Genomic DNA, 13574 nt, shown 5'->3' on the forward strand with positions numbered 1-13574 from the left:
CTTGCCTCAGGCCTCTGCACATACTACTCATTTGGCCCTAAAAGGCTCCACCATCAGTTAGCTGCAAATCTAGCTTCCTCACTCTCTTGAGGTCTTTACTCAGAAGTCATCTCACCAAGGCCTTTCACAGTACCACCCTAAGTTTCAGTTTCTTTCCCTGACATTTCAGGCACCTTTTCACGCTTTGTTTTTCCTCCCTTAACACTTAGCAATATCAAATATACTACAAATTTTACTTATTATTCATCCTATTATCAACATAGACCATCAGAATGTAAACTCCATCATGAGAGCAGTGAATTTTGTTTTTTTCACTGCTATATTTCCAGAACCTATAAAAATACCTAGTACACTAGAATTTGAATATCAGTGAACTTTCCCTATCTTTGCACTGTAATATCTGGTACTTGCTGCAAATCAATTAGAGGAGGGAGAAGGCAAAGAGATGGGGATATGAATGGGGCAGGAGTGACCATGGGTTGATAGTCATTGGAGCTAAAGTGTTGGGCTCAGGAAGGTACATTATACTCCTCTGGTTACTATTGTATATGTTCATTATCCTCCAAAATAAACATTTAAAATGAAAATTTGTATTATCAGTTACACTGCAATCTTTACCTTTCCTCATTCACCAACCAGAAACACTACATGTCTGCTTGGCAGGACGGCAGACACACCCATGATCTTTTCCTCTGATCAATCCCCTAAAAAGAGATAGAGAGGTGGTGGAGCAAGATGGTGGAAATGAAGCCATTTGTCCACACCTCAGGAGCACCAAATTTTAACAACTATCTGTATACAGAAAAGCACCATCACAAGAACCAAAGATCAGACAGCATTTGGGGAACTCACAGCTCTGAAGGTAAGAATGCAGACCTGGCTGGCTTCACCACCTGTTTATTGTAGAGCCCCAGGGCCTTGAGTTAAAATAGGTAGTAGTCAGGTAGTAGTTACAGCAGGTCTTGGGCAAAACCCAGTGCTTTAGGCCTGACCCAGCACAGTCCCAGTGGTGGTGGCCATAGGGGTGTGTTTGAATAACCACACCCCCAGTTCCAGGGGGTTCAGCACAGAGAGAGAGAGAGTGTGTCCACTTGTTTGGAAGAAAGTAAGGGAAAACAACAGCAGTATCTACTGGTAACCCAGAAAATTCTTCTGGGTATTAACTAAGGCCATCAAGACAATACCTCTTACAAGTTTACAAAAACCACAGCAATTATGATTGGAGCCCAAGTCCCTCTGAATACCTAGAAAGCGTTCCCAAGGAAAGGCATTAACAAGACAAGACTGCAAAGACTACAATAAATACCTAACCCTTTAACGCCCAAACACCAACAAACATCTATAGGCCTCAAGACAATCTCAGGAAGCATGACCTCACCAAACAAAATATGGCACCAGAGACCAATACTGGGGAAACAGAGATATGTGACCTTTCAGACAGAATTCAAAATAGTTGTTTTGAGGAAATGCAAAGAAATCCAAGATAACAAAGAAAGAATTCAGAATCCTATCAGATAAATTTAACAGATTGAAATAATTTAAAAGAATCAAGCAGAAATTCTACATTTGAAAAATGCAACTGACATACTGCTGAATGCATCAGAGTCTCTTAAATAGCAGAACTGATCAAGCAGAAGAAAATCACTAAGCTTGAAGACAGGCTTTTTGAAAATACAGTCAGAGGAGACAAAAGAAAAAAAAAGAACAATGAAGCACTCCTACAATATCCAGAAAATAGCCTCGAATGGGCCAATACTAAGAGTTACTGGCCTTAAAGAAGAGGTAGAGAAAGAGATAGGAGTAAAAGGTTTATTCAAAGGGATAACAAAATTTCCCAAACCTAGAGAAAGATAAACATTCAAGTACAAGAAGGTTATAGAACACCAAGCAAATTTAACCCAAGGAAGACTACCTCCAAAGCTACCTTTTGGGAGTTAATCAAACTTCCAAAAAATCAATGATAAATAATTCTAAAAGCAGTAAGAGAAAAGGAGAAAAGAAACAACAGACAACAGAGCTCCAATATGTCTGGCAACTGACTTTTCAGTGGAAACATTACAAACCAGGAGAAAAGAGCATGACATATTTAAAGGACTGAAGGAAATAAACTTTTGCCCTAGAATAGTATATATGGCAAAACATCCTTCAAACACAGAGGAAAAATAAAGAACTTCCAAGGCAACCAAAATCGGAGGGATTTCATCAACTCCAGACCTGTCCTACAAAAAGTGATAGAGGAAGTTTTTTGATCTGGAAAAAAAAAAAAAAAAGGATGTTAATGAGCAAAAGAGAAATCATCTGACGATACAAAACTCACTGCTAATAATAAGCACACATAAAAACAGGGGATATTATTAATATAACATTGTAACTGTGGTATGTAAACACTCTTAAGCATAAAGACTAAATAAAGAACCAATTAGAATAACTACAGTAACTTCAAGACATAGCACAATAAGAAATCAAGAGAAACAAAAAATTAAAAAGCATAGGGATGAAGTAAAAGTGTAGAGTTTTGGCTGGACACAGTGGCTCATGCCTGTGATCCCTGCACTTTGGGAGGCCGAGGTGGGTGGATCACCTGAGGTCGGGAGTTCGAGACCAGCTGGCCAACATGATGAAACCCTATCTCTACTAAAAATACAAAAAAATTAGTGGTGGTGCACCTGTAATCCCAGCTACTCAGGAGGTTGAGGCAGGAAAATCACTTGAACCCAGGAGGCAGAGGTTACAGTGAGCCGAGATCTTGCCACTGCACTCCATGCTAACATCAAAGTCTCATGCTAACATCAAACAAAAAAAACCATAACAGACACATTAAAAAAAAAAAAAAAAAGCAAGAAATCAAAGCACCCCAGAGAAAAATCACCTTCACTAGAAGGAAGACAGGAAGGAAGGAAAGAAAGAAGACCACAAAACAACCACAAAACAAAAAAACAAAATGGCAAGAGTAAGTCCTTACTTATCAATAATAACACTGACTGTAAATGGACTAAATTCTCCAATAAGACACAGTAGCTGAACGGATGAAAAAAATAAGACCCAGTGGTCTGTTGTCTACAAGTGACATGCTTCACCTATAAAGATACACAGAGATCAAAAATAAAGGGATGGAAAAATATATCCCATGCCAATGGAAACCCACAAAAAACAAAACAAAACAAAACAGGAGTAGCTATACTTAGACAAAATAGATTTCAAGAGAAAAACTGTAAGAAGAGACAAAGAAGCTTATTATATAATGATAAAGGGGCCAATTCAGCAAGAGGATACAATGATTATAAATATATATGCGCCCAACACTGGGACAGCCAGATACATAGAGCAAGTATTATTAGAGCTAAGGAGAGACAGATTAAAATACAACAGCTGGAGACTTCCACACCCCATTTTCAGCATTGAACAGATTTCTCAGGAAGAAAAGTCAGAGACATAGGACTTAATCTGCACTACAGAATGAACCTAATAGAGATCTATAGAACATTTCATCAGATAAAAATTACTAAGAGGAAAATTTATAGCTATAGGTGCTTGCATCAAAAAAGAAAAAGAAATAACCTAATGATGTAACTTAAAGAACTAGAAAAGAGCAAACCAAATCCAAAACTAGTAAAAGAAATTCAGATCAGAGCAGAAATAAATTTGAAACGAAGAAAATACAAAAGAACAATGAAACAAAATGTTGGTATTTTGAGAAGATAAACAAAATTGGCAAACCTTTAGCCAGACTAACAAAGGTGGGGGTGGGGGTGAAGGTGAAGACCCAAATAAAATGAGAGATGAAAAAGGGGACATTACAACTGGTAAGAAATTCAAAGAATCATTAGTGGCTACTAGGAGCAACTATATGCCAATAAATTGGAAAACCTAGAAGAAATGAATAAATTCCTAACTATATATAACCTATTAAGATTGAACCAGAAAGAAATTAAAAATCTGAACACCCCAATAATCATAAATATATATACCTACTATGTACCCACAAAAATTTAAAAATTTTAAAACAATGCCACGTGCCAGGCACTGGTACAGAACACAGAAGATGCAGCTCCCTGAAGCCTGGCTCTTATAAATATAAGTCTTAGGATATCACTTTTGAAAATAATTTTCTATATGTTCATTAACCTCTAATTCTTATATTAGATGGGTTCACCGATATTCAATTTATATTGTACTTCATAAACCACACAGGCTATAGTAAATATTTGTGTGCACCAAATATTGTATCATCTAAACAATTCTTTTACAGGCAAACATACCACAATATAAATACAATAAAAGTAAGTATATTTATGTCATGATAAACATACTTATTTTGACTGAAAGCTGAAGTTAACTAAAATAGTTGAAAGAGCCTTGGGTAAACCTTTGCTGTCTTGTAAACTAGCCACGGCACAAGCCTGACAGCACAAAGAAATCCACAGCAGCGAGGTTATTTCAGTCACAGGCAGCCTCAGCAGCTTCAGTGGCTGAGTCAGACAACCTTTTCTGACAGCACGTGCATGCCAGGCTGCTTGCAGGAGACAAAGCATCAACAGTTTCCTGAGTGAAGCACTCTCATCCCTCCCCATTGGATGGGGAGGTTTTCTATTATAGGCTCCTTCAAAAAAAAAAAAAAAAATAGAAATAGGCCATTTCCAGAGAAACTTGGATGGTAGCTTATGCACACAGAAGACTAGCAGAGGGGCTCATAGGGAGTTGAGAGCTGAACACAATAACAGGATTCCTCCTGAGAAACAGCCCAATTAGTTCCCTTTGGAAGACTCAAGAGTCCTTGCTACTCCTTGTCATACAAATGGAACGCAACACCCAAGAGTCATTCCCTGGCTGGTTTTGCACTTGAACTTGTAAAGCTTATAAGGGAAGACTTCACCCTCACTCAAAGAGAGGGAGGTCCAGAAATAACACTGTCTGGACTGAAAAGAGAAACATCTGTCTGGCATGTGTGGCAATATGTGCCCATGTGAACTATTTTTCCCAAGTAGATACCCAGGTCTATAAGAGGGGCAGGAAGATACAGCCAGCATCAACTGTGTCACAGCTTTGTGGGGAAGCATGCAAATAGCTGTACATTTAAAGAAATATGAATGTAATGTTCATATTGGTTTTGTTAAAAACACACATAAGTGATCACCTCTATGGTTTTACACAACTCATAAGTTTGTCTAGAAAAGTGGTCCAACTTTTTTGGCCGGTACTAGGGATCAGTTTTGTGGAAGACACTTTTTCCACAGACGGGGGTTGGGCGGGGGCATGGTTTTGGGATGAAATTGTTCCACCTCAGATCATCAGGCGTTAGATTCTCATAAGGGCGAGCAACCTAGATCCCTCACATGAACAGTTCATAATAGGGTTCCCACTCCTATGAGAATCTAATGCCAGGGCTGATCTAACAGGAGGCAGAGCTCAGGCAGTAATGTTCACTCACCCACCACTCATCTCCTGCTCTGCAGCCCAGTTCCTGTATAGGTCCATGGCCAGAGGGCTGGGGGCCCTTGGTCTAGAACACATCTGAAAAAAACTTTGCCAAAAAGGACTAATGTTTCCCTTTTGCAGAGTCTAGAAATAAGTAACACCAAGGACAATTTGATTTTATTTTAAATTCACAATAAACATACTCGTTTACTTCTCTATGTAAAACATTTGTTGTAAATTATATAATTTAAAAATTATACACAGAAAAGCAAGACGTATATTCCTTTGCCACCCTGCTTCTAAATCCAAAACAAATTTAAGATGCCTAAGTGAATCATTATTAGTACTTTAAATATTTATAGTTCTATCTTCCCTAAAACTCAAGTCAAAACTCAAATCACCAGGGAGAAGAAAGGTTGAGAATATACAGCACTGTGGAGTGTGAAGACGCTGGCATAGAGCTTTAAGAGACAAGTTCTAATCCAGATTCTACAATTCAAAAGAAAGGAGATGAGCTAAGAGTTCTTTATTTAAAAAAAAAAAAAAAAAAAAAAAAGACGCCATTGACTATGTTATATAGGGTGTAGTCACGCTGGTTATGCCTCCCACTGCTTAAGATACTATAGTACTAAAACAGACATTCAGTCACCACATTTAGAGAAATATGTAAAAATTTTAAAGGTCAAAAAGGCTAGACAATAGAATGAAAAGAGTTCAAGAGAAAGACTGAATGAATGCACGGGGCCACTGAACACAGGATGATGCCTTTCTCAAAGACATCTCTAAGGTAGACGGTACTAGAAGGAAAAAAAAAAGACTACAACTGAAATAATTGTCAAGGAAGGTCTGGGATAGAAAAATAAGCTGGGGGGAAAAAATCTCCTTATTTGCTGGTATCTAATAGTTAGCACTGAAATGGACTACCTCTGGAGATATCTTCCAAGAGTTTAAAGCATCCATTGATAGATAATATGGAAGCATTTCATAACATAATGGAAAACAGTAGACACCCTGGAATAAGTTTCTCTGTAGGTCTATCCTGGTTCCACCTAAGCTGTGTGATATGGGGTATATAACTTAACTTCTCTATGCCTCAAAGTCATCATCTCTAAAATAAAGATAATTATTATTCCTATCTCATAAGACTATTGTGAGAATTTAAAATAATGCACATAAGGAATACGGTAATGACTGACACATAGTAAATGCTTGAATAGTAGCTAACATTATTAGCATTTTGCATGCAGAAGAATATGCAGTTAACTTAATGATCTCTGAAGATTCCTCTTAAATGTTGCACTTTAGAGACTAGTTCATAATCATCCATCCCACTATGACCCCCATAAAAGAAAGCAAGATAGGACTTGAAAAGTCATAGAAACCTGGAGGCCAGTGCAGGGGGCTAGAGGTCCAGGGTACTCACTGGACTCAAAATACAAGTCACAAAGCCAAATCAGAACTTCATATCAGAAAATGCCCAATCTAGGCACTAACTCCAATTCTAAATTATTTTCCACTTTCGAGAGCACAGTTATTACAATTCAATCTATGGTCATGTTTCTACTATGTATACTATATGTTTCTACTATGAACAGGTGTCGGGATAGGTTTACAATAATCCTATAGTCCAAAGAGCTGTTTTGCTTATGTTCCTGAACTAATATAACAGATTATTCTTGATCCTTCTAATCCAGCTTTGTCCAATAAAACTTCCTGCAATGATAATGTTTACTTGTGCTGATCAATATAGTAATCACTAGCCACATGTAGCTTTACTTGATATGGGACTATTATAAATGTAAATTCAATTTCTCAGTCAATTTTTCTTTTTTTAATTTTTTTTGAGACAGGGTCTCACTCTGTGGCCCAGTCTGGAGCACAGTGACACAGTCACAGCTCACTGCAGCCTTGACCTCCTGGACTCAGGCGATCCTCACACCTCAGCTCCCGGGTAGCTGGGACTCGCGCACATGCCACCACATCTGGCTAATTTTTTGTAATTTTTTGTAGACACAGGGTTTCACCATGTTGCCCTCCAATATCTGGGCTCAAGCGATCCACCTGCCTCAGCCTTCCAAAGTGCTGGGATAACAGGTCTGAGCCACCATGCCATAATTTTAATTTTAATTTTTCAAGTCACATGTGGCTAGTGGCTACCATACTGGAAAGTGTAGTGAATTAGAAGTGGTTGCCCACATCACTGTATTGAAAGAGACCCTAATGTGTGTCTTGGCCTACCAGGAAAGCATTCTGTGATCCATCAGAAATGTTTGTTCCTGGACACAGAAGGGCAGGCTTTATTACATTTGCAGGCTCAGTTAAAGGATTTTCTCTCCTTAGGCCAAAAGAGAGTCTCTCTTTCCTAATACCTACAATGATTCTTCAACACAAGGTTATTTTCTGCTCTTGTAAGAAATGAGATGAACTGAAAAGAACCAGATTATAACAGGAAAAATTTTAAAGAGAACTTCACCCAGAATAATGCATAATGCCCCTCTGTACTCTGGGAAGAAATACTGGTTTCTGACAGTTTTACAAAAATACAGGAAGTCAACAGAGTGTAAAAATATTGATTATTTTAAGCTATGCTGTAGGTCTTTTTTCAGTAACGCTATAGTTGTGTGTCATGGACAGGTCATTAAGATGGATGAATAAATTAAAGAAAGGTTACACAGAAAGTGTAAGCCACATTATCCATTTTAAAGGCAGAAAATGTAAAGTCATTGCAAAAGGAACCACCACGCCTTGGTTGAAAGTAACATATACCTCAGCACTTTAAAAATAGCACACTTCATTTTCCAAGAAAGGAACAAAACTCTAACATTTGATTGTTTCAAAATACACTGTACTGACTTCATGAAACATTACCTGAAACTTGTATAAATGAATCAAAAGATACCATATACAACACCTGCCATCATGAGAAAAATCACTAAGGAACCTATGTATTTTCAATTCCAGATCCCAACAGGGGTCCTATAAAGTCCTCCCAAGGAAAAACTATCTCAAACTCCCACGAAAATTCGGTTCCAAGTTGATCCTCAAGGCCTCAAGTTGAGAACCATTTGAAGTCTTCTTTGAGGTTCAATATGTTACAACCAAAATGGCACAGTTTTGGTATAAGCCCCTGTTTCTGCCCTGGATCCTTAAGTCTGGGAAGGCTACAGAATTATTCAAGCCTCTTCCAAATACTGAGATACTCAAAGGACAGTTAGTGCCTGAATATGCTCTGAATGGAACCACATCAAAATAGTTATTTGTGCAACGCTCTTCCCTTAAAGAAGTCACAAAATCTATCACAGTAAGATCATGAACTTCTTCTGACACATTTACTATTTTCCAGGGATTCCATATACATAAATTTATCTTGGGATTTCACTCAAGGAGATCTATTTCATTTAAGGATCAAAGGACTTTTATAAGCTGGTCCCATTGCTTGATTCCCAAAGAGAGCATTCTAGTGAGACCCTATCTAACCAGAAAGCTGAAGTTACAGCAAAATTTTAACTATTATATATTCAGATAGAATGGATCCACTTCCAAAACAAAACAAAACAAAATCTGTCATTGTTATCCAGAAAACAAATGAACTGTGGTACTTTTTACTGAATTAATAGTTAACATCAAGTTAAATAATTAACACCAAGAATTCAAAAATAACCTCTTACCTCTACCACTGTGGTGTCCGCAGCTTTGCACATTGGCAAGTTGAAATTCCTTGCACTTTTCCTACATCAGGGGTGGAGGAGATAAGAAAGTGGGGGGGAAAAAACCAAAATGTGTCACCTTTAAGGGTTTATAGACTAGAATTTCTATGAACTAAGAATCTAAGAATCTTTCCAAAAAGAGTGTATCATATTTTCCATTAATAAAGTTTCATAAATATCTCCTAAATTTTAAAAAATCATAACTACTTTATTCAATGTATATAGTTTTGTTTCGAACAGGATTGAGGGAAAGAGGAACTATTTTTTCACATTTAACATTCAGCTACAACAAAAAAAGAATATTAATAAATCTATTTTATTTGAAGTTAATTTCCCTTAATCTTTTAACAAGTATGCTTTGTCCCTATTAGTTAAATATTTCATTCAACCACTTGCTTTCATTAAAATATTAAGAAAGGAAAAGTAGCAAATGCTTCACATGAGAAGGTATAGTAATTACATTCTCTATTGAAGAGAAGAAGCCTATTGCTGAAACTAAATGAAACATTCATTGATAATTTGTGAGTCACCTATAAAGATAATTCTGGAGAATCATTTTCTGATGAAGTTTTTGAAAGTACAACACCCACATCAGACCCCGAGGTGTAAAAATTTCGAAGAGGTGCCAGTTTTGCTGACGGTTTTGCACTCTGATGTTCCTCAATACAGTTCCCCTAATGATAAAAATTAAAATAAACTTTTTGTCTCTGGGAATATAGGTTGACAGCAGAATTTCTTTGGTAGAAGGAAGTAAGTCACAGCTATGTTTTACTAGCTCTTTTGAGTCACCAATATTTCTTTTGCTCAGATTGAAGAATTAGTACAGGAATAGGAACATCCTTGAGAAAGGAGCCCTCGTGAACTTTCACAAGTTGCTGGGTTAGATCCCACCAGACATCCAGGCATCAAAAGCTCCAAGGGCAGAATAGTCAGAGGCAAAGGAGTCCCAAGTCCCTCACTTGAATAACCTAGACAGACTTCTGTTCCAGCTGTCCCACTAAATATGAAGTCAGTCCTAAGGTCACTTGATCATTGGTGATGCAAGCTTTCATTTCACACCAGAACTCATTAACCACCAGCATAAAGTCAGTGCCTAGAATAGCCCTTGTGCAGCCTTTAAATACCAGAGCCAGGCACTGTAGCACAGAATAAATGTGGGAATATTTTCAATAATTCCTTTCTGCTTGGTAGTATACAATTTTGTTAATCTTTTTAAAAAAGCAACTAAGCATTTGTAAATATTACACAAACGTGTCACATAAGGTAAAGATGATATAAAATATCTCCTGTTATTGCCAAAATTAGTTGTACTTTAAAAAACTGACTAGATTAAAGAAATCGAAGAGCATTAATATCACGTAAGTCCTTCAGAAATAAAAAGCGGTATGAGAGTATAACTGAGAACTTAATTGTGATTGCACCAAAGCTGCATTTGCTAAAGATTCAAAAATTGTTAATCGAAAGCAGCAAATGATAAATGAGCAAAAACAATGATTTCTGTAATCTGATAGGTAAAGTCTTCAAGATCAAACAGTTTGGAAAACTCTAAAGTGTACACTCAAAGATTTCATAATCCTCAAAAAACAACTATATAAATCTATAAATCCAAGAAATAAATACTTACTATGCTTAGAATAACCAAAAGATTTTAAAATCTATAAAGTCTGTCACTAACCAGAGAGTGAGGATTGAAAATTTAGTATTATAAAGGTTAACCAATTTTTCAGATAGGACCTTTGTAAGCATTTCCTAGAAGACACAGAAAGGACTGAAGGACTGACCCCAAAGATTACTAGCAGTATTCTTCCAAAATACCAAATTAACTTTGACATTTTAAGACAACACATGTAAATTAGAGTATCAATTAAATTAAATTGTATATTTTCTAAACATGTAACTGGTCTTGGCAACTAAAATACACAAGAAGAAAAACAATTGGACGAGCCTATATAAAAGGGCATATAACTTCAAATATTTAACAAGCAGTGCAACATGGATATCAACCAGTCCAAACAGACTCCCACAAGTGGACATACCAGCAGCCCTGCACACACCTATGTATGTGTAATACACATGGGCGTGTATGATCTTGGGCCATTTCCAAAATACATTTTTAAACTGCAAATTCGCTCTGATGTCCATTTTTTAATCATAATTTAGAAAATATAGAGTTGCTGATATGTACGAGTGTTTTTATTTTTTTTATTTTTTTATTTTTTTCAATTTTTTTTTTTTTATTATACTTTAAGTTCTAGGGTACATGTGCATAATGTGCAGGTTTGTTACATATGTATACTTGTGCCATGTTGGTGTGCTGCACCCATCAACTTGTCAGCACCCATCAATTCGTCATTTATATCAGGTATAACTCCCAATGCAATCCCTCCCCCCTCCCCCCTCCCCATGATAGGCCCCGATGTGTGATGCTCCCCTTCCCGAGTCCAAGTGATGTCATTGTTCAGTTCCCACCTATGAGTGAGAACATGCGGTGTTTGATTTTCTGTTCTTGTGATAGTTTGCTAAGAATGATGGTTTCCAGCTGCATCCATGTCCCTACAACGAGTGTTTTTAAAACTATCACAATACCTGAAAATCACGTTTCCTGCTCGGTCCGCCTTCCAGGCTTTCACCAAAGCAAAATCCCCTGTAATTGCTTCCTCCAAAATAAAGTGTTGACCACTGAACTCCCTCACCTGCAGAAGAGGGAGAAGGCATTGTCAGGTATTTGCACAGGTCTTGATTGTGATAGAGGCCCTCTGATAGAGACACTCTGACAGAGGTAGATAATAAGGATACAAGCCTAGCAAGGGAAAATTTCTCAGAGGGAAAAGCATCTCAGAAACTTCAAGGATAAGCAGTGTTAGGCAAAAAGGACTTAGTCAAAGTGGTCAAAGGGGAGCTAAGGAAACAGACAAGTAAAGGTCCAGTGACAAAAGAAAACTTGTGCATTTGAGGAACTGAAAGTTCTATGGCCTAAGGGATAGACTATTCTCATTTTACTATTTGTATGTACAGGTTATATATTGAATATGAAAAATAGTCCTTCTTTCCCTCCCCCTGAAAAAATTAGTTTGCATAAAACAGTCTATGCAATATTGTTTTTCTACATAAAACAGTTACAAAAATCTATCATTCAGATATCCTCATTAACCTATAATCACCTGTTGAGATTTTAAATGAGATTCACAGAATCAGTAAATTTGGAGAAAACCAACATGCCGTATCTTCCCATCCATGAGCACAGTATATGTCTCCATTTACTGAGGTTTTCTTTGACCTCCTTCAATAGCTTTATCACTTTCTCCATAAAAGCTTTATATATTTTTCTTAGGTTTATTTATAGGTACTTAGTGGTTTCTCTTGCTACTGTGAATATTGCATTTGCTCCTATCTACTCTTCTGACATTACTGGTCTAGGGAATGCTATTGATTTGTATGTATATTTATTGCCTTTTAATTATACTACGAATTTTGGGGGGAAGAACATAAAGGAAAACCGTCTTGCCATCATGTTCTTTTATTCTTGAGGGTTTATCTCCAGGAATTAAAACAAACATTCATTGCCACACTTCATCATGGCACAAAATGGAGTCATGGAAATGCAGAACTCCATTCTCATCCCTATTGCACCCCCTAGTGGAAAAACAGACTGCGTTTTACAAAAAGCTGCTATAGAAAATTTTGGTACATTTACTTCAACCACGGTTTGAAACAAAACTTTTCTTAAATAAAAGCCACTTTAAAGACATTAACCAAGTTGCCTGCTAGAAAAAAGACTGATGAACTTAGGGAATAACTGATGAATGAGGATCTTACTATAGAAACTAAGATAAATTATATGAAAGATATTTCTGAACCACATATCAATATACTAAGTTACTTTGTAATGGCTTATGTATTTCAAAAATCACTGTAAATACCAACAACGATAGTTCAGTATTTTACATACAGATCTAGAAAACTGGGGTAAATATATGCAAATGTAAGGCAAAGTCAATAAATAGGCTTCTTTTATATTCCAGTTACATAATTTTCTGATATGTCTACACAACAGCTGTTGCTGAGTGTTAGTTTTACTGAAATTTAAAAATGGGGAAGGAATTGGTTTTATCAAACTAGCTATTATACTCAATTGAAAGAATTGTACATTTCATAGTCACCACTTCTTCACTTTTTGGTTCTTTCTCAGATCTAATGAGATTTTCATCCCCTCTATTCCAAAAAGGAATAATTCTTAAAGTTGTCAATGACCTCTGTTTTTGCAAATCCAGTTATTCAATTCCAGGTCCTGTATTACCAACCTCTTCACACTCAGTTAATCATTCCCTTCTTTTTAAAATTTCTGTTATCTTTCAAGTTGCCAGATGCCCCTGGGATTCTTCTTCACTTTACTAGTCACTCTTTCCCATTTCTCTTTGCTGCTCCTTCTCTTCCCAATCTCTAAATGTCAAC

At 36.8% G+C, this 13574-nt stretch overlaps 1 protein-coding gene across 2 annotated transcripts in view; it reads right to left on the minus strand.

The window, feature by feature from the left end:
• OXCT1 (3-oxoacid CoA-transferase 1) overlaps window positions 1-13574 on the minus strand; it is a 151889-nt gene that overhangs the window by 113284 nt on the left and 25031 nt on the right. For both annotated transcript variants that reach the window (XM_030927441.1, XM_030927440.1), the window contains exons 6-7: window positions 11709-11815; window positions 9084-9144 (exon numbers count right to left, since the gene is read on the minus strand). In XM_030927441.1, coding sequence (XP_030783301.1) covers window positions 9084-9144; window positions 11709-11815 — 168 coding nt within the window. The remainder of the gene's footprint in view (window positions 1-9083; window positions 9145-11708; window positions 11816-13574) is intronic.

The sequence above is a fragment of the Rhinopithecus roxellana genome, chromosome 3 (genome assembly GCF_007565055.1).
Source record: "Rhinopithecus roxellana isolate Shanxi Qingling chromosome 3, ASM756505v1, whole genome shotgun sequence".
NCBI classification, from domain to species: domain Eukaryota; kingdom Metazoa; phylum Chordata; class Mammalia; order Primates; family Cercopithecidae; genus Rhinopithecus; species Rhinopithecus roxellana.